This window comes from Hippocampus comes, unplaced genomic scaffold (assembly GCF_001891065.2).
Source record: "Hippocampus comes isolate QL1 unplaced genomic scaffold, H_comes_QL1_v1.1 scaffold150, whole genome shotgun sequence".
Classification (NCBI taxonomy): domain Eukaryota; kingdom Metazoa; phylum Chordata; class Actinopteri; order Syngnathiformes; family Syngnathidae; genus Hippocampus; species Hippocampus comes.
Genome location: NW_017805496.1, coordinates 942,710 through 970,335, shown reverse-complemented (window position 1 = coordinate 970,335; position 27,626 = coordinate 942,710). Strand labels below are relative to the sequence as shown.

The 27,626-nt window shown below is 42.4% G+C and overlaps 1 protein-coding gene across 1 annotated transcript in view; it reads left to right on the top strand.

Moving 5' to 3' along the window:
* Positions 1 to 27,626, top strand: part of LOC109519706 (protein kinase C-binding protein NELL1) — a 120,408-nt gene that overhangs the window by 31,375 nt on the left and 61,407 nt on the right. The window contains exons 5-12 of the mRNA XM_019876401.1: positions 11,610 to 11,706; positions 15,018 to 15,090; positions 15,466 to 15,548; positions 19,857 to 19,991; positions 21,817 to 21,919; positions 23,528 to 23,601; positions 25,320 to 25,419; positions 26,343 to 26,471. Coding sequence (XP_019731960.1) covers positions 11,610 to 11,706; positions 15,018 to 15,090; positions 15,466 to 15,548; positions 19,857 to 19,991; positions 21,817 to 21,919; positions 23,528 to 23,601; positions 25,320 to 25,419; positions 26,343 to 26,471 — 794 coding nt within the window. The remainder of the gene's footprint in view (positions 1 to 11,609; positions 11,707 to 15,017; positions 15,091 to 15,465; positions 15,549 to 19,856; positions 19,992 to 21,816; positions 21,920 to 23,527; positions 23,602 to 25,319; positions 25,420 to 26,342; positions 26,472 to 27,626) is intronic.

Sequence of the window (27,626 nt, the reverse complement as noted above, 5' to 3'; positions counted from 1 at the left end):
ATGCAGAGCTTGGTTTCTCCTCCTCGGGGTGCCACATGGGCTGCGAACAAAAGCAGCCCCTTGCTGAAGATCTCCTCAATCAGTCTTTGCTTCTCTTTTCTGCTCGAAAGCTCATTTTGCTCGAGTGGCTTATACAAAAACATGTCCCCTTGTCACCAAGTCTAAAATGTCTAAAATATCTAAAACTCCACCCTAGCACTTATGTTAAGAACATTTCATTCATCAGTTAAAAAAAAAAAAAATCTTAGTTTTGGTCCCAGCTTTGCCTCTGGGGCACACTTAGACTTGCAAGATGCTCAATCAGTGAACATAGTGGCAGATTAGATGTGTCTTCATTGTGTGTGTGTGTGTCTGTGTGTCTCTCTCTCGCAAAAGGACATTGTCATCAAAAGGTCGCTCTCGAAAAGGTCACGTGCATTCTAAATTACTTGACATCATCTCCTGATATGTATTGTACACCTTGAGTGACATTTTTATGCAATCTCTGCCATTTTTCCGCACCTCATCATTTCAAAGTTTCCCTTTGTCGTAGTTTCACTAAATGCACAATGCAATTGCGGCAGCTCAGAGGCAAAAGCATCAGGAAATAATTCTGTGACGCTAGTGAGACATGAAATAGTTCTTGTTTTTCTTTGGTATTGTCAGTCTTTCTTTTTTTCTTTCTTCTCCGCTATGCTGGTCTGACTCTAGCGACAAAGTCTTAATGTCACTCACATGCAGGGAATTTGAGAGTCACAAAAGTAAGAGGGGGGAGGGGGGTGGGCAAAAAAGGCTTCATATTTTGCATTAGAACGAGAGCTTTTGCCATAGCATGGATAGTAATGCTCAGGGAGGAATATCATGCGATACTATACATTTATCCCGATTTGAAATATTGATGCATTATGTGATCACGTTTAATGTTAAGCATCATTACTGCAAAGAATAGAATCAGTTTTTTGATAAGTCAGTTTTCAAAAGGCCTACAGTGAGTACTACAAAATCTGGACATGGTTTATAAATATAAAGAGTTACCACGTCATATTAGTTGATTGGTGCCAAATACAAATCAAAAATGTGTACAAATCTTGGCACAGTTAGAAAGAAACGGTTTGCGCTGTTGTGGCCGTGAACACAGTTGACCTGATTTGCAGCCAATCAAAGCTTCTCCTCCCATTCCCTTTTAAAACGACTCGCGAGAGGAGGACAGTCGTTGACATGGAGGAAGCAGAAACCGAATTGCTGGTGTCCAAGGTTGAAGCGCAAACATTGTGGTGAACTACAAGCAGACCTCCACTGGGACATGTAAAGTTGGCCGGGGCGATCACAGTCCGCTGTGAAGTGGGTGCTTACAAACTGCCTTCCACCCCGATAGCACATGTCTGTTTGCTATGTTTAACGTTCTGCATCATATGAGCTATTATAAAAATTAAGATCAGTTATAATAATTGATTTTTTTGAAAAAGTCCTACATTAAGCAAAATCTGTCAATGCACCTGGCTCATATCTTTTTCCCTGGTCACATCTAATCACAGATACAAGACATTTTCAAGAATCTGTCTCATTTGTGAGTGGCCAAAATTATGTGCTTAACTAGCATGAGGTACAACCGTATGTTAATTGGAACACAACAAAAAAATGACATTAAAAACAACACCGTTCTGCTCCTACCCGCCGCACAATAGTCATTTCAAGCCATTTTAAGCTTCACATATTTGTGGCAGTCACCAGCATGGCTAATGCTCTGTGTGTCCTGGCTGCAGAACGTCCCCCCTGAAGGCACGCCATCTTGAGACCCAGCTGCTACGGCTGGGCCACTTCATCCATGACAAAGCAGTCAGCTTAGTGTTGGTCCTCAGTGCCTCCTACTGTATAAATGTCTGTCAGTGGTGGGGGGAATGTTAATGGTCTCGGAGGGGGGACCCTGCTGACCTCCCATGTGTATTGCCGCGGGTTAAGATGCTCCATGATCAAAGTGAGACATTCGCCCTCAGGTTAAGTCGGCCAAATTTCTATATCTACTGGTTCTGCAAAGTCCTGTTACATCCATGAAAACATAAATTCACAGCCAGGCCGTCAGTCTGGAATACCACTCTTAGCAATATTTCTGTTTGTTGTTTTTAGCATTGATATAATATATGTGCCGGAACAGCAGCAGGACACGGTCAATTTATTTGGTATGAAACAGTAAGTTCAACAACACACCGGTGCATGTTATACTTTCGATCAGGGGTCACCAACCATTTTAAAGCTATTTATCGGCTGATGAATAGCGCAGTGGGCTACCAATTTGATGCACGCTTTTGAAAGACCAGATTTTGCTCAAAATACGGTTGAATGTCACATTATTAAGGCGAAATAGGCCATTCATTGAAGGTGCGCCTCATAATCCAGTGTGCCTTTTTGTGTGGAAAATACGGTACACCAAATCTTGGGATGCAGCATCATTTTATCAGTGAGCTTAAAATTGGCAGCCATTTTCCCCCTGCATGTTCACAGTTTTTTAAGACACACCACAGGGTTTTGTTTTTATCCTTTTTTTGTTTGTTTGTTTGTTTACAAATACACGAAGATATACACCATTGTTGATGTAATTTTCACCCTCAAAATTGGGTTTGTCTGTGGCTCTGCGTTCGCTTAGTGTTTATTTATCAGTGACTTTTCCTCATATATCCCTTGTCATTTCGGGCCTCTGATCATTTGAATCGTTAAAATGAAACATTGAATTGCCGGCAGTTTACGGACATTAGTTTCATGGCGTCAGTGCCTAATGAAGGAAAGAAACTGGGAGCGATGCACCTTGAAAGTCTTATAATGATGCATGTTGTATTACCTTTGTGTCCAGCAGCCATAAAATGACATCCTGCGTTCCTCATTTACTATGCCAGTGCGCTCAAAGATAGATATATCTTTTTTTTTCTACATTGCTCCCCGGCATATCAGCCTGGCAAAACATTGCAAATGATAATAAATTACTATATGATTAGATTTTGTTAAATTGGTCTGGAGAATTAGTCTGATGATGAAATTGCAGTGAAACAAAACCTATTTGGATGATTGTGAATTGTTTTTACTTCCTTTTTGAAGTGGGTTATTTCAACAAGCTACGAAAAATGACATCGGAAGACTCGCGTGCCACGAAGTTAAAAAAATGATAGAAAACTTGAAAAAACTTTAGTGTGAGTTAGCATTCGTAAAAGTTGAAAGCCGAGTCTTTGATTGTTGAGATCACTATTGTTCACTTGAACGCATCTCTGACACATTATCTGGCCTCTTCACACTTTTCAACTATGACCTGCACGGAAATTCTTCTGTTTGAATGTTTCGTCTTGTTACAGCTCTAGACGACTTGATGTGTAGTTATTGTGTTTCAATCCATGGGCAACCGACAGCACGTTTGATCAATGGCTGCTTATAAGCAGCTGAGGCAAAAAAAAAATCTCAAGAGTGATTTGACTCCTTGCCAGGCAGCCTAATGAAAGGCATTTGAAAATGTCATTGATGCATTGGTTTTAATCTATGATTTTTATTTTTATTTTTTGGTACACTTTTGTTGTGAAATATTTAGCCGTTTTGCTTGAGAGGTCCAGCTCGGGTTGCAACTCAAAATAATCACCCTGCATTTAGAAGAATGCGGTGACGGAATTAACGGCCACCATTTGAATTAATCTGGCACTCAGCCTTTAATTTTTGTCGGGTTGAGCGTCGAAACCCGCGTAGCGTCTCATCCATCTGTATTATACCGAACACATGCTTTCTCCTGTTTCATCGCTTTACAAAGCTATTGTGAGCCTTTGCCGGACGGGATGACATTCATCAAAGCTTCCTTTTCCCCGCCCTTTTGATGGGGATTTGGTATTTATTTTGCTTTCCTCTTTGCGTGACCAATGCCTTGATTTCACAATGATTTGATTCACAATTACCCGCCGTCAGAAAGCGTTGCCCAAACTTCTTGTTGTGTGACAAATGTGGTTGCTCATGCCAAGGTCAGAACCCGTGAGTCCGCCACTCTGCCAGCTTTCAGCTATCATTAGCGTTGCTAAGCTTATATCGGCCTGCTGCCCCAGTTACGTTGTTGGTTTCAGGCTCTCCAGTATGGCTTTGCGTGGGGGGGCCGGAGGGGGGCGGGTGGTTGATGGAGTGTGTCATCAAGAGGGCCAAGCCATCTACTGCAGTCAGATGCCCAAATATGGGCTCCTCGCTGTTGATGAGGCAGAGGTGTGACAAGCAGACTCGAGGGACACTTGGATGCACAAATGCATGCCCTACAAGACTTTGCATCGTTGTTTTTACTTTTCAATTTTTTTCCATACCAATGGAAAATAACTCCGGTGTCACGGTACTGTCAGAAAAAGGGCAGGCGCTGCGATGAGCAGATGAGGTCATTGTTCAGATGAGGTAAGTGCAGATAGGAAGCCGGCAGACTGGGTGAGAACACCCGATCGGGATCCATCTTGATCTGCGTACGGTATGCAAGTCGTGTCCTCGGCAACAGGTCGTGGAATTTGGGTCATTTTATCCATTAAACATGATGCATCTGCTATCGTATCGTATGTGCTCTACTTTCAGACTCAAGTTGCCTTTTTTTTTGCCGCTTACCGTTGTGCCCTCTTTTTCTTTCTCTTTTTTTTTTTAAATTTAATTTTTTTACAACAATGTCATAATAAAAACAAAATCCCATCATCCTTTTGAGATTTGGAGGTGTTTTATTTCCATGTACTGGATTTATGGAACTGGTGAGCAGCCACGTCAATCACAGACTTGTCATCTCGGACGTTGCATGCTGAACCGCAAAATTGTAGTTATGGTACATTCCAATTCATTCTATTCACAAAAATCAGAAACAAAAGCATGAGAGAGACTGATAGATGGCCTTTTTTGAAATCTATGACAGATGCGTTGCGCTGCAATGACAGAGCCGGAATTTCTAATGCTTTCGATGGAGCCATCAAAAGATGAGAACAGAAACGCTACACGAGTGCAACCTCACTCCCAATCCACAACACGACGTAATGAAGTTACCAAGAAAACTTTTCCTGCCTCACAGATTTCATTTAAAAAGTTCGATAACTTGGCCGGAGTTTTCATCACGCACCCGAAGCCAAAAACTGAAGAAAAATCCCCAGAATAACACTTGCGCTACGTCAGGCGAGTTGTCTCTCAAGTACTTGTTGTACTTGCCTCGAGCGATTCCCTTGGGTTGGGTGCCCTTTATACTTGTAGACTTTAGCTCAAGTGCGCTGGAGTTGGGACGTTGTATAAAATGTAACTAAAGACATAGTATACTAATTTGCATATTGTATATCAGTTTGGACATTAAATCATCTCAACTAAAGACATAGTATACTAATTTGCATATTGTATGTATATCAGTTTGGACATTAAATCATCTTGTCTTTCCGGTGTATTCAACTGAATGTTGTTGAAAAGGATTTGTACATCATTATATTTCTGTTTTTTTTAATGTATTTATTTATTTATTACACAACATCCCATCTTTGTTAGGAAGGGTGTTTATAATTTAGTCCGGATACACGCACACACGTACGCCACTTGTTATCGTCCCAATTTTGCCACTTGAAAAATCCAACCAGGCCGTATTTTCCTCACGCAGTCGGTTTATCTCGCACTGATGAAAGTATTTTCTTTTCTTTTACGCTTACTTCAGTGGGCGAAAGAACATGACTTCACAAACTGTTTGGAAGCCCGTGGCTGAATAATGAGCACCCTTGTGCATGTTGATGCGTAAATCCGAAGCCCATAAGGCTTTGTCGTAGTTTGGGGAGGGATTCTCGTTTGTCTCGCAGGATTCGTTTTCCTCAAAATTTTGTTCCGAAAGGAGTTGACTTCATCTAATTGCTTCCATCCCCATTCAATGTGTCATTATATCTTCATTGGTGTGTTTTTTTGTCGTTTCCATTAACTGGAGCGTCTTGGTAGTGTCACATATTTACAGTATGTTGCACAGCAACAGCGATTGCTTGATATAACATCTGCGAGGATCACTTTCTGTCAGTAGGGAGAGCGCTGCTTTCGGTGGAAATTGAAGCGGATGCTTTCATGTTCAACTCGGCTCAGGGTTGGGTAAGAGAGCGCATATGGATGTTGGATCGTAATGGCACAGGTGGCCTTGGGCACGTTCACCAACTCACGGTGTTATGACTGTCGAGAGTCACATAAAAAAAGAGGCAGCTGCTAAGATATTTCAGGTCAGGTTTTACTGGCAGCTGTTTATGTTTCGACATCATATCCTGCGACAACACAGATAATATTTACTGCATCTGCTGCACTGTTGTCCAGTAATCAACACTGTAGCCGGCCGGCCACGCCCTGCGGCACGGCTACAAGAGCTGTTCCTAAAATCCAGCATTTAGTAAGAATTAGAAATATGCCGACAGACCGTCAAAATTATGCCGTGATGGAAAAGCTCTCCGCGGTGTGCCAGTATCCATAAAATTTAGTGGTTTTAAAATCGAACGTAGTCACATTTGGCCACTATCGTGATATAAAGTGGGCCACCTTTCTAGTTAATATAAGTAGACTGTGTAAAACACGAACCTAATGGCACCTTCCCCACCATATGCTGCAATCAATGTTTCACTTACCCATTATGCAGCACTTAGCACCTCTCTGTTTTGCTCTGTCTCAGGAATGATGACCAAGACAGTCACCTTCCTGCCTCTGATGTCTGACGTGAGATGTGGGTCATTTTCATACGCACGTGCGCAAACAACGATAACGGTCAAAAGGGAAGCTGTGTAAAAGTGGAACACAACTGCCCTATTTTGTTGTATGGTGTGATTTGTCTGGGTCTGCTCCATAGTTTGCTGTAGTTGTAGTTGACTGATCAACCTTTTCCGATTTGGTAAACCTAGGCCACGCTGTTTATCGAATAGGGAAATGACATTACATTCATGTGAACCTTTCCTTTTTTTATACTAGTGATGTATTGTAAAATGTCTATATTCAACCTTGGGTGGCACGGAGGTCAACTGGTTAGCATGTCAGCCCCAGTGCAGAGGTGTAGGGTTCGATTCCATCTCTGGCCTTCCTGTGTGGAGTTTGCATGTTCTCCCCGGGCCTGCGTTGGTTTTCTCCAGGTACTCCGGTTTCCTCCCACATTCAAAAACATGCATGGCAGGCTGATTGAACACTCTAAATTGTCCATAGGTGTGAGTGTGAGCACGGATGGTTGATCATCTCTGTGTGCCCTGCGATTGGCTGGCAACCGGTTCAGGGTGTCCCCCGCCTACTGCCCAAAGACAGCTGGGATAGGCTCCAGGATGCCCACGACCCTCGTGAGGATAAAGCAGGTCGGAAAATAGATGGACGGATGTATTCAACCTCCAAATCGTGAGAAACGGTGTAATATTATCGCCTTCCATACAAATGCTGCATTTCCTTCCGCTAAGAGTTTAAATTCATTTTGATTCAAAGTTTGTGATCCTATAATATCTTCTTCACATCGAATAAAAGAAAATTACAAGTTGTTTTGCGCAGTGATGCAAAACATTTTTTGGGTGAAATTTTCTTCTCATTATGGCATTGTGGTTGCTAACATGATCTGTTACCCACTGAAACCGGCACCATGGTGATAAAAGAGCATTGTTAATCGCGCTGTACAGTATGTCGACTGGTGAAGAGTCTCTGTAATTAGCCGTTGATGGGTGCTGCTGCTAACGTCAGACGATGCAAACATGCCCCTTAGCACATTGCTGTTTTAATTGGCGTCACGGTGCGCTAACGTTTCCTCTGTGAAAACCTTCCCCGCTGCTTAGCTGTTGACAAGAGGGGATGGGAGTGAAGACGCGAAAGATTAGGGGGAGACAAAATAGAGTAAAATCACCTGACCTCTACATTCTTTACTACAGTGGCAGCTTGTCCAGATGGGAAGACATTGGCATGTTCACAACACATTTGAACGGCTCCTAAGTGTCAAGCAACTAGCATAAATACATAGAATACATCATTGTATGCATACACACAATGCATCATGCATGATAAAATCAGGGTGGTTTAAAAGTTGTAGTTGTGCATTTTCAAAAAATGGTTATTGTATGTTAACGGACCTTTTCACCATCACATCACAGTATTTCCAATTCGGCAATAGGTCTGATGGAAACACAGGTAAACAAACCTGTCTGCGTCATTTGACCAAGGAGGAGCAATTGAGAAAACAGATGGAATGGCTTGAATGATCATATCAGCCTCTTTTATCGCCATAGTTTGAAGATGTCAAGCGCTGGTTGAAAAAAAGATGTTACGACGCAAGGTCAGTTGCTTTAAAGAGAGACGTTAACTGTGATTTAATTCCAACCGCTAAGTTGAGAGACTTCGGGGAAGCTCAAAACAGTAGTTAAGAATTCATCTACTTGACTGTTGCTTGCATTGGTGGCACAGATGTGTTCTTTTAATTCTCAGACGGATAGCATACTGTAAAGATGACGTTAGCTGGTAGGCTAGCTATTGCGTTTTGCTCGATTACTCAAAGACAACCCCACCGAATATGTTATAGGTACTGTGCCTGTGAGAAAAAAAATGTCTTCCACTAACCTGATGATGAATGTTTGGAGTCAGAAGTCTTGCAATCTTCCCTTTTAGGTTCCTATACGCACATGACTCTGGTTCGGACATACGGTTCAGAAAATGGGTGGATGGATCGATAGTTGGATGGATGGATGGATGATAAAAAAAACAAAATCTAAACCTAAACAAAGTTTTTGTCATCGTTTACTGTTCAAGTCAATGACAGTCACACGTTTTCTGACACTCAATCACTTGTGGCTTTGATTTCTTTTTACAGCTAGCTAGTGGCTAGCACAAGTTGCTAACGTATCAACGCTCATTGGCACCCAATGCCCCACTTGTCAAATGTCACATAAAAACACTGTCGAGCTCAATGGAACGGGAGCAAAACCATAGAAACGGCACTAACGCTGCGTCACACTCACACGCGCACACTTAAAAAAAAAAAAAAAAAAAAAAAAAAAAAAGAAAAATCGAAAGAGAGGAAAACACTGAGTTATTTTGAAATGTATTAAAATGAGTTATAATGAGGTGGGTCATCAGTTTACAGTAGCAGACTCTACACTTCAGATGGACTGAGGTGCACTGACAGCTCCTGTTGTATGCTGGACGCATGCATGATGACAGTTGAAGCTCCTCAAGATTTTGGAGTGCATTTTCACTCGAGCTTTCCTGTGTGTCGTCGCCATGTTTCTCCTTTGGCTTGCATGAGTTTTCTCTGGATACTCCGCTTTCCTCCTACATTACAAAAATCTGCATGTTCGGCTGAGGAAATACTTCGAATGTGTTCGAAGGTTCGAATGTGAATTTAGTTGCCTGACTTCATCTTATCATACATTTTGATTGCTTGCGTAAGATGTGGTTTTAGTTTGAGAGGTTGTGAGAACTGTTGTAGGTCAGCCCATATGCGTACACAGCACTGAATTTAAAGCTGACGGAGCTGGTGGTCTGAGCTGTTCAGTGCGGGATTAGCATCTCCCCCACGTTTTCTACTGTGAGGATTTTATTCAATGTTCAACAAGAATGCAGTTTAACTGGGCTCGATAACACGCTTGAGGTGAAAGCATAAACCTAGTTGTAATTTACCGTATACGAAGAAACGTTTATGGGACTGTTATGGGCAATTACCTGCACTGCTGACCTTTCTGTCTTACAAATTGTACTTTTTGTCCTCTAGTCTGTTTTGGAAGCAAACCCCCACAGCTATGAAAAAAGGTTTTTGTGATTTATCTGGTCGAGGTAGTGCCCACTGTCCTCCGTGGATCAGCGTTTTTATGCTGATGGAAAAAAAAAAAAGAAAAACGGCCTCCGCAATTTTGGCCCGTGCTCGTGCCGTCGTCAGGGCATCATTATAACTGATGTCCAGAGGCATTTGAATATTCAGATTAAATTGCGAACACTCACCATCAATTTCCCCTAGCAAAATGGCTAAGGTACGTTATTGAGCTAACTAATGTTGCTTTTTTTGGTGTTGTGAGCTCATCTGTCATGAAATCACTGGTCTTAGGCATGTACTGTATTCTGTTGCTTCTGTGAAAAGAAATTAAATAAAATGTGTCCTTCACCCAACCAGGACCGTTTGCCCCGATCTCCGTTGCATGAACGCTAATGCACGACAGTTCAGGTGAAAACTGGACACTGACCATAAATGAAGGACCCTTTTCTCAAGGCTCTCTACAAGACTCAACCCAACTTAATCCACCCGTTCCTTCAGTATTATCTCCATGAAGGACGGCAACACCAGGTCCTCTCATTAAACGCAACGAATACCCCATGATTGAAAGAAACACAGCGCAGACCGTAACATCCAATCCGACCCACAATGATTGGAACGTATATAAGTCCCTTGCTTTACTGTGGGTGTGCTGTACCCGAGAACATTGCTTTGATTGTTTACCTGACCAGAGAAGAGAAAGTGAGCTTTTCCTGTGAAGCACAAATCATTGATAATCCAGGTTAACATCAACTTCTGGTTGATCTTCTGTTGAATCAGGAATTTGTCAGTGTACAACTTCAGGTCCATAACTAAAATCTACTTTAGAGACTTCCGGGGAAAACTCCTGGCTGTACATCCAGATCAACTTCTTTGGGATGCAAGCAACAGACAGCAGAACATTACTACTTTAATACGTTCCAGTTTTCCAGCTTGGACCCTTTCACCTTTAGATCTCAAGTTCTGAACACGTTCTATGGTTCTAGACTTATTGACCCATCTGTAAATCAAAGTATCAACAAATTCCGTCCCATCGCCAGTCTTCCCTTCTCATACAAAATACTTGAGAATTTATTTTGGATTTTAAAAGTGGTTTGTTTGAAAGACCGTAATCATCGATTATGGCAAAAAAACATTAAAAAAAATCTGTATTTTGAAAGCATTGACACTTTATTGGTCATTCATATTATTCACTCTGATAACACTGGTCAGCACATTTTGGTGCCAATAAAATTTCAGCGGTTTAAGGTTTTTTTTTTTTTTTTAATCTTGCCGAATCCCCAAATGACATTGTTTTTTGTTTTTTTCCCAATTGGCACAAGTTTTTGACACATTCTGTGTTTTTGTTTCACAAAAGTGCTGAAAATATGCACATTTTGACATTGGTATTCTCTTTGTGCCCCAACTCTGAGGCTTTATTTGTCTTTTCAAGCAGGTCCAGAGAGCATTCGTTCATTTTTGATGCAATGAGAAAGAGGCCAATGCAAATTGCAGAGAGCCTTCTATATGCAAATCGTTTCAAGTGAAAATCAAGCAAGAATTCAGAAAATCAGGCAATATTAGCAGTAAACAACAATGTTGCTTCACTTTTATTAGACAGCAAATGTCATTTTTGATATCCCTAAATGTATTGTCAATCAAAAAATTGTCACAAATATGATTTCTCTAGAACTAGAGCTAATTCAAAGAAACAGAATTGCCACGAAACCATTCAAGTATTTTTGGAAAAAAAACAGTCGGCCAGGGTGATACATGGTGCTAATGCGATTGAGGGAACCGTATTCTAAACACGTACAGAGAAAACAAATGCTTTTTAAGAGTGATTTACTCTGTACTGGGGTGCGAGGTATTCACATCCAATTTTTTGTTTGTTTGTCTTTTGTCTTGACAGGATTTATGAGCGAGTGATCGACCCTCCTCAGATGGAACTCACGCCGGGAAGCGGCGTTTGGCTGGGCCAGCACGGCCACAAACACGGCCTGTTCAAGGTGAGACTCAGACGAAGATGCATCCACAGTCCTGCAATTCCCTCGTTGGAGCTTAACGTGCTTCACATTTAAAGTTGCCTGGGATAATTGGGCAGATTTGCACTGGGCTTGGAAGTGGAAAGGGAGCCCGGTAGAAGACACAAGAAGAAGTACCGAGGGGGGCTTCAAGAGGAGCCGCATCCAGCGCAGTGTGTGCTTTGAAACTCTTATTCCCAAGCTCATTACAATGTCGATCTTTAATCACTGCTCATTTTCTCACCCTGCTGCATTTGCTCAGAGCAGCCAAAAGGACATGCCAGATTGTGTCAGAGATATGATTTTGTTCTTGTTGAAACCACATCCCTGCCCACTCAATCAATAGACTTTGTTTTTTTCCTCACTCCTACATATTGATTAGCCTCCACTCTCCGGTGTGGTGTAAATGATGTTGCTTGGAATCTGAAGGCCGTCGTCTCAGCTCCCTCCGCCGGCTCCTCATTCACCTCTTTGTAGACGTTAAGAGGATCCTTCTACTTGAAAGCTCTGGTCTTGAAAGATTCAGCAATTTCCTACCCACGGTTTTGGTTTCGTGCTTGAAAAGTTGCCGCTCCGCGTGCAAGGATTGCTTAAAAGTCATTGTCAGCAAAGAGACAGATGGCGTGGAAACTGGTTGGTGTGAAGTGACGGAGGAAAAGCGGAAATTTCCCCTGCAGCTTTTCGATGGTTGGGGTTGACATGTTGGCTGACAGGTGTGCTTGTAACACCTTGAATCCTGAACCTGTTGCTCAGTGTGCTGCAAGGGCGGGTCATACATCGACAAGAGTCAACCCTAGACATGGGATCTGCTTTCTACAACTCGCATTCATCTTTTTGCTGGAGTGTCAAAAAGTTCACTGTGCCGCTATCAGTTCTGACATATTAAATATTCATTAATTGCAAATGAGCTGGTCAGATTGTCTTATATGATACAGTACATCAAAAAGAGATCCTATTGCAGTGGCACCTTGATTTTTTTTTGGTTTGTTTGTTTGAAGTTGTTTGGTCTTTTTTTTTTTTTTGCAAGCCAAAATTTTGGCTAGATCAAACTTTTTTTTACATTCTTTTTTTTTAATTTTTTTATTAGGTTTCATTTTGGTTTTATACAATACAGATTTTTGTTTTTTGGGGGTGGGGTGGCTGGAATGAACAGATCCATGGTATTTGGATTCATTTTAAAGAGCATTTAATGTGAGTAAAAATGAGTTATTACATACACACCATTCATTAGTTAAAAGGAAACATAACAAAGGGCTGGTCGTAAAAAAAATTTTTATACAAATGTATTTCAAATAATAGGTATACTGTACCATATCTTTGAGGAAGCCAACCCCCACTTTGTTCCCGGCAAGTAGATCAGATCTGATACGTCACCATTTCAGATTATCAAGCAATCAAGTTTGCGTCCCTTGTTGAATCGCAAACTTTTTGGTAAATCAGGCCCTGACTGTAGCAATGACATTAAGATTTAATTAAAGAACTACAGTTCCTGCGAACTGGTTCACATCAGTGTTGGATGAATAATATGAAAATCCAAATTATTTCACTGACATTTTTCAAACGTCACAATTAGGTGAAACACAGCACCGAGTTTAGTTTGAGCTATCTCTGCTCATCGTATTTAAAGTTTTTGCAGTGTCAAACTTTTAATGGTGATGGCTAGTACTGTCAGCCCTAATTCATACCACGGAGAGAAAATTATTAAATTTTTTTTGTGTTCAGTTCAGCAGGTCTCTTAATAGCCACAGTATGACTGAAAACACATTTAGTCGCCCACACATTTAGAGATTGAAATTGGATACTTATATTACAAATGTTCTTCATTATTTAATCGACAGGCCAGGACGGCGGGGACGAGGTTAGATGGCATGCCTCATTGCCGAGAGGCTAGAATCTTGGCTCAGGGACTCTTGTGCAGTTACGTGCCATTTTCTTATGAGAGTTTTCTGCGGGTAGGTTGAGGGTTCCCCCCAGATTTGGATCGTAAGGAAGCGACAAGACAAGATAGGCTTTTGCTTCCTTCTGCCACTTCTCAATCTTTTAACACTTTGTACAGAGTCTCTTTGTTTACGTTTTTTTATTGATTGTTCGAGACACTGTACAATCACATTTAAACATCTCTACCGCGAGCAATAAAATTACCGGACATGAAAAGGATTCTGATACTAGAACACATGTGGCTAGAGGTAATACTGTCTTACTATTTCTGGACGTAGAAGCACACCTGTGTCCTGTATGACCCACGTGCTATAATTTAGTTCCCTCAACAGTATTCATGACGATCTCACAGTATATTGAGTCAGTGGGCCCAGCGCAAATCGAGGGCAAAGTGCAGTCGAACTGTGTGCTCAGCCCGTGTGTGTGTGTGTGTGTGTGTGTGTGTGTGTGTGTGTGTGTGTGTGTGTGTGTGTGTGTGTGTGTGTGTGTGAATGTGGTCTCAATCCGTGCTGCCATTCTGTTCATCTCGTGGCTCTCCCTCAAGATACAGCGGCAAGGTGTTGCTTGCATCAAGGCCACGCAAATGCAATGTGAATGGATTTCACGCATATCTCAAGCAAGGGAAGGTTGGTGGCAAGTGGTGGAAATAACACATTTTAATGTTTTCAGCAGCCCATTTTAAGGGCAAATTGTGTGAGTCTGCTTGAGGGGGATTTACAAGATTGGTTTTCCCAAAAGATGTCGTCTGCACCCCGCCCACCCCAAGTTTGTTCCCTGTGGTTGTCATAATGGCTCCTATTTAGGAGCCGTGTACTGCTGGATGTGACTTGTCATTCATGATGATTGGCAGACTGGCCAGCATCTGGTCAGTTGTAGATGCACTAAATTTGTACAGCAAAGTACTTTTTCCTTCATTTTATTTTCAAGGAGTGCTGCATTGTATTGACACATTTTGAGGAGATTTCCAATTCTGAACGTGATGCGTGTGTACTTAAGGGTAGACGTTCTCATTTTTTTTTTTTTCACCATTGAAAACAGATCCCGGGTGTCTTAAAAACATGTCCTTGAAAAACTTTTCATCAAGAGCGATATCACACACCCTCGTTGTCGTGCTGAAAGTAGCTTAATTTGTGGAGGCGGTGGCCCTGTGTCATGCAAATGAATTCCATGTTCTATTGGCACTGTAGCGAGCATTGTCTTTCATTTGCAGTGAATTATTTGATCTAAACATGAAACTCAACATCTGACGTGTGAAGATACCTACTGATAAACATCAAGCAAAGGGGGACCTGATGGATCAATAGTGGGGGAAAGAAAAAAAATCTAATCCGTGGATCTCTCTCTTTCTGTCTTGTCAGGGCGTTATCCAGGATGTGAAGTTTGTTTTTGCTCCCAACGGCTACATCAGCCAGTGCCCAAACCTTAACCGCAGTAAGTGTCTCGATGAAACATAAGCGTATATTACATTTGTGTTTCATGAACTCTTGCCTTGACGAAACTGGACTTTGATATGATGGTGGTCATCAATATAATTTTAAAGAGGAAAAATGGCCATTCTTCTAAACGAATGCTAATTTCCCCATGGTCGTCTTCCCGCCCAGTTTTCAATCTGTAAACTCGAGATCCAAAGCCTGATCAGTAGAATATGGCACATAATTCTAGAGTGGCTATTAGGCCGATCGCTCCCACAAGCCAAAAACAATGTGACCGAGACATGTGTTTTGTTGACTATTGATCTGTGTCTAAATTGCACCATCAGTTGGATGCTTTTATCTTTTCGGCTGTGTTTGCACTCTCTTCTTTCAGCCTGCCCAACCTGCAGTGATTTCTTGAGCCTGGTGCAAGGCATTATGGACCTGCAGGATCTACTTGCCAAGATGACCCTCAAGGTAAGAACAATCAATTGCCTCCCGCAAAGACAGACATACATTATAGCTCACCAGACTGTCCATAAAACGCACTCGATTTTTACTATACTGCCATGAAATCTACAACACATTGCAAAACAAAGAAAAAAATGTGTCTTTCCCATCCTGTCATGAATTGACTTTTGTCTAAGCTTGGGAGAGCACAAAACATTCATACTTCAAATACATAAAAGCGCATACAGCTAAAAAGGGTTAACATTCTTGCAGTCGTGACACGCGAAATAAAAGGCAACATTGCCGTTGAAATAAGAGTCGTAGCAAGTTTTCTTTTTGGCCAGATGTACACGAAATGGTTCGCCTGAAGGGAGGCACTTAAAAGAGTGATGAAGGGATGTGACAAGTCCTTGGCGATGCAGACTGCTTCCTTTTGTACCGCGTGAATGTTCAGGGCAGGGAGAGAAGTCGGAGAGACGTTAGGGATGTTTACTGCTTGTTTGATCATGCTGGCGTGTTTGTTCCTTTGCTTTGTATTGTAAGGATGTGATGCTAAATCTGAGAACGGGCTCAATGAGTGACCGCGATACACCGTTTTGATGTTTTGTCCGATGCGAAAACTCCCTTAAAACACTGGTGTCAAACGCAAGGCCCGGGGGCCGGATCTGGCCCGCCACATCATTTTATGCGGCCCGCGAAAGCAGCTCAAACATGTCAACTTCCATGATCCTTTCTAAACTGTCTACCAAAATTTTAAATTCTCATGTAATTTTCTTGTTACCAAAACCCTCATGACAGTAACTTAAACAATAGGTGAACAAAACGTTATTCTTGACTTCTTTATATGTCATAACGGCCCTCCAAGGGAAACTGTAACTAAAATCAGGCCGGAGACAAAAATGAGTTTAACACCCGTGCCTTAAAACATGCAGTGCTGATCCTTTTTGTAAAGCTCATCCATTTGCTGCGTGGAAGACGAAAGTCGGTCTCCATCCCAAGGTATCAAAAACTACGGAGTAGATGCGGTGTGTCAACGGGTCCGGCTTCCCCCACAGCACAGCTCGTTGGTTTTATTCACATTCAGTTCCAGTGAGCTCTCCCGTAACTAAAGGGCCATAGTTTTCCACATGCGGCTTCCCACCAAAAACACATTTTGTGCAGTTCCCGAATGCGTTGACTGGATTATAAGTCACTCTACTGTAGAACTGCGGTTGTTATTGTTTGCACTCTTATCGTGAGCCAGCGCCTCTATCCGGGGCACTGCCATCTTTGGATTTTGGCAGGCTTTTAAATTTGGCGTCTCCGACAAAATAATACACAATACATGAGTCGAAACTCCTTTCTGATGAACGTTTACCATCCTGCTGTGTTGACACATTCACCTTTTAAATTCATACACGCAACACTTTGCCACCTGATTGGTTCATACAAGTCCCAGTAGGGAGGATGCGGTCATCTCCACTCCCCCAAATGTCTCCTTGCCTTTCAGTGATGGAACAGCAAGAGTTCACCAAGAGGTGAATCTTTTCTTACTTGGTTGTGGTGTACGAGAAAGAGTGACTCTAAGCATTGTATATCGATTCCCTTGACATTTGCATGTATCATATATGTGCAATGGACAATGAAATATCACACACTCAGACTATTGAACACACCCGAAGTGTGCAGATTGAAGAGCGAGATATTATTCCGTCATTTTTTTTTTTTTTGTATTTTGCCGGAGTCTCTGCCTCGTGTCTCAACGACTGGAGACACACGTCTATTAGCTTCTGACTTGTGTGATACCACCGCCAGTCGGTACTGCTCACGATATCCTGGAAAGCGATTTCCTCTGTGGCGCCTCAGGGCTGATGCTTTGCGTTGCAAATGTGTCTTTTGTTTTGGGCTTTGATGGGGCCGCTTTTGAAAGCTCACAGCTCACACAGACGTCCAGTAGCCAAAACTAAGTCCAATAGTTCAGTGGCATCTAGAATTTCTTTCTCTGTCTGTCTCTCTCTTTCCTCTCTCTCACTCTCTTTCTCTCACTTAGAAGAATCCATCATTTTATGTCAAGTCCCCTCTTTCCTGACCCTGTAGCAAAAGTGGGTCTCACAGGAGAAGCTGGGGCAGACTGAGTGCTGCTCAGCCTATCATTTCCTAATTGACCTTGACCATTCAGTCCAGTTTTCTTATTCAGGTTAGATTTCTGAACGTGTATATGGTATCTCAGTTAAGACGGAAACAAGTGAGTCTGTCGCACTAAATTTATCCGACTATGTCTTGATGGAAATCATCCGAGTAATGACTTTGGTCAATGTGTTCCCACCGATTCACCAGTCTTTCCCAACCCGTTCAAATGTTCGCACTGGTGTTGGTAATTTCATTTTCTCGTAAATGGCAGGCTTGGGCCAGCTGTACCTAATTAGCATGAGTTAATGCCCACCAATGCCAAAAGAAGGGCACAAAACTGGAGTGTTGCAGCAAGCACACAAACTGAAGATGGAATGTTTTTTAGATTAAAATTGTACATGTTTTGGCATTGTTTTCTCCAAGTCCTCCGGTTTTCTCCCACATTCCAAAAATACGCAGGGCAGGTTGGTTGGGCATTCCAAATTGTCCCGATGTGTGCCTTGCGATTTTGCTAGCAACCAATTCAGGGTGTACACTGCCGACTGCCCGAAGACAGCCGGGATAGGCTCCCTTTTCTAATCTGCTTATCATCACGAGAGTCGCAGGCGTGCTGGAGCCTTCAAATGATATCTAACAAATAAATTAACGTGTTTTATAGCACAGCCGGAAGTATGTACGGTAAATCAGGTAGGTAGGTCCGATAGCTGGTCTTTGACAACAAACGATTGCACGATTGCAATAAATCAATTGAGAGCAGATTTCTAAAAAGCGTCAACACACCTTCATTTCACCATATTTTTGCAATTTAAAAGTTGGATCAAGACACATTGAGACTTTCCTGTTGGAAGACAAGTTATTCTTGCATGCAGCTGTAAATCTGGACATTCTGGGGATTGCCCAGTGGGCTGAGCTGCTGGATGCGCTGCCCGTACCACTACCCTAGCCCATACAATTAATTTTCAATGGCCCTTGAAGCCGGGAATCCAGGGATCCATTTTTTTTCTACACGACTAGAAACGTGATCACTACATTACAGCCTGTCTGTACAAAGTAGCGCATAAAAGTCGCCTAACACAGTCACATTTGTTACATTTAACAAGAACAAAGCACACCGAGAAAGTCTCCGTGCAATCGTAAAGTTCGCATCAATCCGCACAGTAGCGCACCTAAGTGGATAGTTTTGAAATAAGAGCGCTAACACTAAGTGCTGCGTTAGCTACCAAATGGTTACCTTGGTAATGGTGTTTAATAAATCTGCCTTGTTAAGTGTAAAGTGTCTTCTCCCATGATATGTTATACTTGACTATTGGTCAGTTGTTTTCAGACTTGTTCAAATAAACACTGAATACCACTGGAGGAAATGATAAGTTGTTTTAGATTGATGCGCGAGTTAGGTTAAAGTTATAGATCTTCATTAATATGTCGTGTAAAGTAGGCCGGTCTGAGCCTTGAAACTTCAGGGTTGAAAATGAGTCCCACTCTGGTCCTGCTTGCATGGATACACCACATTTTTCTTTCATCCGTGTAATTTAAATTATCGACTTCTGTCGGGTGACGCATCATAAATCCCGTCTTCGTTGCCAACCCTAATAACATATCCGCAAGTGAAGAAAAATAAGCAGGAATATTTCAATTTACAAGGAACCGCAAAGAAGTCGACATTTTAAAGGAAGGAAAAAAAAAATGGCGGTACTTCTGAAAACTGTGACGGGTGTATTTTAACACTCAAACTACAGTTTTTCTATACAGTGCTTATTTAATTTTGGTCGGAAACGAATGCAATAAACTAAAAAAAATATTAGCAGTCAGACCCGGTCGTCTTTCCTTTTCATTTCTTTCAATCAGGAGTGATTTGTATCACCGCGAGATGAGCAAACAGTTCTTTGGCGGATGTCAGAGAGGCATCAGAGTTGAAGGACCAACATCAAGAGAATTGGGAATGAAACAAGCTGGAAAGAAGGGCGGAAGAGTGAAAGGAGGGTTCGAGTGTCTGTCTGCAGTCTTTTTTTTTTTTTTTACTGTAGCTTCTAGCCTACGGTCTGAAGCGTGAGCTGAATGAAGATGGCTTATTATTCTTCCTCTAATGACTGGCTCCCAGTGGAGCAGCGCTCTGAACAAAAGTGGGCATTCCAGAGGGCCGCGGAGAGGGCTGGAGGGGTTAACGCGCTGGCGCTGTTCGACTTTTTGATTTACTTTTGTGACTGGTGATTTTATGGTCATTCCCAGCTAAATTACGCCGAGTCCAGGCTGACCCAGCTTGAGGGATGTCACTGCGAGAAGACCTGCAGTGCCAACGGCCTCGTCTATAGAGATAAGGAGCTGTGGGCGGAGCCGCAAAATTGCAGGAACTGCGCATGTAAGGTGAGTGTTACTCTTGTCCTCATGAAGGAGAAAATCTGTGGTACAAAATGATCACGCTTCATTGAAAAAAACAACAACATCATTTGAATATATTTAACACAACACTGTGTATGTTGTTGCTGGTAGCTTTCTTTGCCAAATCCGATACCGTTGCCGCTTCCGGGCGGCACCCCGATAATCTCCCTCTAATTAGCCTCCCTGCCTGCTCACACACACGCTAGCCAAGACTTTACAACGTGTTGAATCAGGCCACAGAGAGCCCTTGGGAATCGGATTTACAGTATCACGGGAGAGCAAGGATTGGAGAGAATTTAGTTGGTGTGATTTGCTCCTCTGTATCGACCACTTTGCCATATGCGCGGTATCCCGGGGAAATTAGTTCCAATGAGTCATGAAATGAAGACGCATCAGCTTCAAAACTCACGTCACTCCTCCGGGGCCTCCGACAACTTAGTGTCTTCATCCATCCGTCAGCACTGAGCGATGAATCAGTTAAGAGAGTCGATGTTTACACCAGGCTAGCCAACGCAGAAGCGGCTGGTCGTTCGGTCTGATTCAAGTGCTGTACGCCAAATGCACTTTTGTGGCGATGCTAAAATTTTAACTTGTTATTGACACCGTGATTAATGTGAAAGTGTTTTGCGAAAAAGGTGCTTGAACGTTGTCGGTGAATTGTAGCGTCACACTTGTTTTAATGTTTTGAAAGCACGACGGCACCGTACGAATAACTACGTGCGTATACCTGGTTTGGGGCAAGTGGCTAGGTGTCCGCCTCACAGTCCAAGGCTCTGGGTTTGAATCACGCCTCTGACCTTATTTCCCCACCAAAAAAAAAAAAAATCATCCAAACATGAAAGGGGAACCATAATGTATAGAGGATATTTGGTCAGTTTTCCATGCCACAAATAATATCCGATTTTTGGCCCACAGTGCCGGACAGTAATCGGGAGAAATACAAAAGGTGTTTTTTTTGTACGGCAGCCAGAGCGCAATCCCGAAAAGAGCAGGTTATATTCTGAACAAATGTTTTGAAGAAGATCTGTGAACTGCGCTCTTCACTTCTAAATTTATTTCCATTTTGTTTGGTCGTCCAGTTTTAGGTAAGTTGCAATATCTTGCATGTTTGGCTTACATTTGTAACGTTTTTAGCGCAAACAGACTGCAGCGGCGCACTTGGTTTTATAGTTATAGCAAAAGAAAATCAATCGAACAATGTAAGAACTAAAAGTGAATCTCATGTATTAATCAAACCGGATTTGTTTTACTCTTCATGACACATGTGATGACTTGAAGCTATCCAGCAGGCCAAACATCGCATCTTATTTTTTTTCCTCCCCCATCATGCTCTTGGCGCCTTCACTCACTGCATTTGGATTAATGTTATGAATGTTTCTCTCAGCTGGAGTGCAGAAATGGAAATGTGTGAATAACGCTTGAAAGCATTCTCTTTTTTTTTTCTTCCTCCATTCTTCTCATTAGAATTGAACTGGTTATATTCAAAGCCCTAATTAAAACATGATTACAATAAAACGTGCACTCCCCCCATGTTGAGAAAATAAACAGGTTATTGCTTATGTGTCGTTTTTCCTTTGTCGCAATAACTTGGTGGTAATGTCAGCCTATAATAATTACAAATTGAGTGTCAGCCATTAATCTCCTTTTTTAATATACATAAATAGTTAGTATGTGCTCTACTTTGCCGCTTAAAAGTGGATTGTCAACTCTCCTGTGCAAACTCATGTTCCCAGAAAATAATTGCATTTTACTCATTTTACCAACATGATTTGAACTTTTTTTTTTTTTTATGTGAAAAATTTTCTTCCAGAATGGAGTGGTAGAGTGCCGCAGGATTTTCTGTCCGCCTACAAATTGCTCAGAGGACTCATTGCCAGTGCACGTGGATGGGACCTGCTGTAAGAAATGCAGACGTGAGTACACATCGCAGACATAGCGCACGCTTCTCCAGGGGTGGAGCAACGTGGCGGCCAATGGAGGGGGCCACCCTCTGGCCACCCCACTGGCCACCCCGACATCTTATGGAAGATTGTGATGAGTGCCTGACTGCCATTTTTCCAAACGGTCGCATCGCACTGGGGCACTTAGATGCCATACATTCAGATTGACCATCAATCGTAGCAAGAGTTGATACAACGGAGCTGCATGCGGAAAAACAAATAGTCTTTCAGAATATTAATATTCATTTTAGTTTTTTTTTAAATTGAGTATCTTTTGAGTGTTAAAAAAAAAGGTCACTAACTAATGTGGAATAGTGGAATAAAGTAAACTACAATTCCCCCAATTTAATTTGATTTTCGATGTCAAAAGAGTCATTTGGCTCCTTTTTCTGGATGAAACACATTTGCACACTCTCTCCTCGCTTTCTGTACTATTTGTGTACCTGTCTACCCAGCGTCCTCATTTGGCTCTTATTATTTATAAATATCTACACATTTTACGATATGTCATTGGATTACATAACACCACACACAAAAAAATAAATATTCAGGACTCTTAGGGGCCAACATTGAAGTACCCGTCAATTAATCCTGCGAATTTAAAAACACATATTCGGATCTTATAAAGAACTCTAAACTATATTGGAGCCAATGAAGGGACGCCAGAGTAGGAATTATGTGCTCCCTCTTAACGAGTACCAGTCTGGAGGCGAGCAGCAGCATTCTGGACCAACTGGAGACGCTTCATGGAGAACTGGCTGACTCCAAAGTAAAGCGCATGACAGTAATCCAGCTGGGATGTGACAAAGGCATGACTTGCTGTTTCAACGTGCTCTTGAGAAAGGAGAGACTTTACTTTCGCCACCTGCCTAAGGTGAAAGAAGCTGGATTTAACAGCAGCACCATTTTTGAGATCCACGCCTCAAGTGTGGGGGCAAAAACATCTTGGCGGATGGGCACTAGCCACTGTAGTTCAAGAATATCGAATATATGTTTGTTAAATGCTCCAAAATCCATGGCCGGCCGTGTATCTTGCTGCTCTGCAAACCTGGCAATCCCTTCTGCATAGATTTAATAATCCCAGCCTCACTATTCCTTTCTCTATCACTCCGCATGCCCGGTCTTCCTCCTTTTCTTCCCATCTGAACATCACAACTCCAGCACGGGCAAACAAGGGAATTATGTTCCAGAGTCGCGAGCGTGAGCTCCGTGGCCCTGCACCCGGGGGAGGAGGAAAGCAGGACTTCACACGATAGGCTTCATTTTCTATTTCTGCTTTTTATTGCCAGAGGAATATGTAGAAGCGTCTCTTCTGTTGTATTCTTAATGCACTGTTACATTTCACCCCACCCCCTGCTGGGGCTCGCTCGCCAAGGACAAGTCATTTTCCTGACTGAATTAACTGGCTGTGTTTGCCTTAAAACCATGTTGGTGTGCAATCACGCGTTGTTCATTGGGTTCATTGTTGTTTAAAGTACTAGGATGTCGTAACATGGTCCTGTTTTATTTATTTATTTTTTAAAAATAGATTTCAGTTTTCTCCCGCCTAAATTGAGTGTTTCTCCCCACCCCCCTCGACAGCAAAATGCAGTTACATGGGACAGGTCTTGTCTGAGGGCCAACGCCTTTTATCCAGGAGCTGCAGGGAATGCAAGGTAACACTTCTTTTGGTGCTCTGTTTCGCCTTTTATGTTGCAATCAGTTCACCGGCCTGCATTTGTCTTCTCACGTGAGTGTGTGGAGGGACCGCCCGTATTGGACTCCTTGTTGTAGAATTCATTAAGTCATTTGTTTTCCATTGACTCGGTTCATTTGCCTGCGTTTGATCAAAAAGCCAGGTAATTAAAACAAAACAAAAACAAAAAAACAACTAATGAATGCAGAAATACAAAGACCTGATTTGACCCGCTGTTTTATCACTGCATTGGATTCTAATTAAAGGCATTCTTCATGTTAAGCATTGGTCAGAGGTGAGTATTATTCACAGCGAGGCCGTTTATCTGTGAAGACACATTTTTACGGACAAAACTGGCATTGTGGGTGGATATGTGCCTACAAGGCACGACATACACAATATTTCTGGAACCATGAATTATTCTTTAAAATGCGGAACTGCAATATGAGTGAATGTAAAGCCAGGATCTTCAATCAAATTTGGAAGGCTCCGGTTGTAGGGGATTTCCTAGGGCGAAGATCCGGACTGCAAAACATTTCAATATGTGCAACCCAACCCATCCATCCATCCATCCATTTTCCAATCCGCTTTCTCCTCACAAGGGTCGCGGGGGGTGCTGGAGCTTATCCCAGCTGTCTTCAGGCAGTAGGCGGGGGACACCCTGAACCGGTTGCCAACCAATCGCAGGGCACACACAGACGAACAACCATCCGCGATCACGCTCACACTCTGGGATAATTTCAAGTGTTCAATCAGCCTGCCATGCATGTTTTGGAATGTGGGAGAAAACCGGAGTACCCGGAGAAAAGCCACGCAGGCCCAGGGTTAACATGCAAACTCCACACTGGGAGGCCGGAGCTGGAATTGAACCCTGTACCTCTGCACTGTGAGGTCGACGCGCTAACCACTCGCCCACTGGGCCGCCCTTGTCTGTTTTATTGTCTTACCTATTTGCATCCTATTTCTGTCATCGCAGTTTTAAAGTTTTATGTGTCTCACTGTGCTATTATTGAAACCTGCCTTGAGACATTGGCTGAAAACTAGCATTTACGCTAAGTCGGGCGCATTTACACGCTTTATTCTTGCGTTGATGAATGTGCACTGTCCCAATGAACTCAATAAATAAATTAACTAATTAATAATGCATTGGCAGTGTTCGGTTGCTGCCTTCCGGTTTCCCAGCTGATGCCCTCAGCAGATGGATAGCTTGAGTGCTCTTCCCAAACCTGGATCAAGGGGGAAGGTTGTGAATTTCACGTCTGAACTTCATTTTATTTATTTATTTTTTTTTGGTGGCAACCTGTTATGGGCTTAGCTGAAAAGATCATCGAATCAGGCTACGGATTTTTACTCCTTCTCCACACAGATTGATTCCATTTCATTGCGTCTATGCCTGTTCAGATTTGACGAGGGGTTCTGGGTTTACAGCGATCAACTTGCTGGTGTCAAATACGATTTGACAAATAAAATGAAAACGAGGAGTAAGTAGTCGCACATGAGCGCCTTCACGGCGCTCGCCTGATGAAGAATTTTGGTTGAACGGCAAGATAATACAAGGCAAAATTCTGGGAATAGAGAAGGCGATGCGGAAGGCGGGCAACAAACATTGGTGTTCATTTATCAAAGTAAAAACGACACAAGAGAAAGAAAACAATTTCAATTTGCTCTCAACTTTATATGCTGCACTCTCATTTGCAGAATGGCCTGATGGTGAAAGTGACAGAAACCTGTCCAGAGCTCAACTGTTCCGTCAGTGAACAGGTACTGAGAGACGGGAGATGCTGCAATGTTTGTCAAGGTATGTCTCTTAGCGTGCCTGTTTCAGGTGTTCATTTTAGCCCTTCGCGCACACAAATTTAGTGATGTGAGTACAATCTGCACCCTTGCAACACTCGTTCTCTCTGTAAGCCGGTCTGAATATTTCTTGGCTGAGATCCCATAGCGGCTACCGGAAAGAGTTGATGATATTACTATGAGATGACATTTTTAACTGACAATGTTGAAATTGGCATCGGAAATAAGTGGGGGCAAGAGGAACATTTATTTTGTAAGCGATCACAAATTAAAGCTGGCTCCAAACTCGAGTGCGACTCATGTTTTGATTTTAAGTCTCCTGCGTGACGGTGGTTGTAATTGATCATGTGTAAAGATCTGATTAGATTTGGTTTGATTTTATTATGAGTCGTGCTTCATTTCGACACGCCTTGTAGTCGTGCAATGTGTGGTGGCGGTGCACTCAGTAATTTTTGATTATACATGATTGATTTTTCTTATTTTTGAATTGGGCCATCTTTTTTTCCGAATTCTAATACATTTTATCTTTTCACGGATAATTTGCTTTGTTTTAGATTGTTTTATTCTTTTGCTATTTTATAGCTTGAGCTGCTCATTTTCTTCTGCTTTTGTTGTTTTCTTCATTAATAGTTTTTTTGAGTACATTTTTATTGTTTTTGATTTTCTTTATTTTTCACCATGTGTTAAAATTCAGATCAGATTTTTTAATTTGTTTTTCTGCATATTCAAAATGGAAGGATTTTCTGTTGTATTCTTGTCATTTTATGTCAAATGCTTTGTTAACAGCTGCAGCTGCCGCGGAAGCGCAGTACAAATAAAGATGTATTGTATCCCGGCTAGAGTTGGTGACAGATATGTGGCAACTTATGGAAAACCACGCAAAGCTTTGAAACCTTGCTGTTATCTTCTTTTTTTTTTTTTTTTTAGGTTACGACTTCTGCGCAGAAGGGGTCATCTGTGGAGAAAACTCTCTGTGCAAAAACAGGGATACGAAAGCGGAGTGTGAATGCAAGCGTGGCTTTGCCTCCATTCAAGGGGATTCGACTTACTGTGAAGGTAAGGAGTAGACTTTTTTTTTTTTTCCCCTGATGAAACTCCAGGACCGACTCATGTCGACTGTTTGCAAATTAAGAGCGTTTCAACTGCTGTTTGGCTGAAAGAAAAGTACATTGTTGTTCATCTGCATGCTCCCCTATGGCTTCCAACTCAAAGCACCAGTGAGAATACAGTTTAAGAATGGCTATCATATACTAGCGCCTTGTTCCAGCCCCCCCGCCCCAGCTTCAATCTCCATCTCAATTATCATGTTTTCTGGTTAAACTGCTTTTCCGGCTTTACCCCTTTAGTACTTTAATAGCACACACATGAGACCGCGTAACAGGACAAAATCTTGAAATGGGAGCATATTGAAGTCATCCAGCCGAACCGGAACGGCTTTATCTCAGGGTGTCAGTGTGCTTGCTGTTTACTGATTGTTGGACTTGGCTGAGCAAAAACCTTGCCTCTGGGCTCCGGAGGCTCAGACTACTTGTGACGGAGCTAATGGTTGCGCTTGATTGAGATGCTTGGCCATGCCAGTGGCCAGATTGAAGGATTTTCCTCATTTGCTATTTTGCTGTTGTCTTTGGTTTGGAGCCACCCTGGACCGAATCCTCGAAACACGCTGAGAGCCTCGAGCCTTTCAGTCTGTTTGCTGCCGCTTGATCTGCGTGCTAAAGAGGTTTACCCAAAGCTCCGCTCCCGTCCAAGATTGTCCGACAGCCTTTGAGTGAGGATGGGAAGACGCTGATTGTCGGAGCAACAATGTAAATCGGCGTGCCGCGGCATTACCCATATTTAGGGATTTCCCTGCAGACAGCTCAACTTACTGTCGTAAATGGATTAGCTGGGTTCTTCTTCCCCTTTCACTTTAGATCACTGCATTTGACATAACTTCTTCGTCGCCTCCAAATGTGTTGAACACTGATGCAAGCTTGAAGCGGCACAGCAGCCGAACAAATATTCAGGATATATATCCAACCATCCATCCATTCTCCTCACCGAGTACTTCACGTGCATACGACTCGATATTTAATTGAAGACTTCGTGTTGCAGCTCTGACATCTGCATTGGTATCATTCACCAACATTGGTGAGCTGAAGTGCATAGACTTGGTAAAATTACACTCCAAGTAAGAATCTTATCGCTGTGAACTCATACGACTTGAGTAAA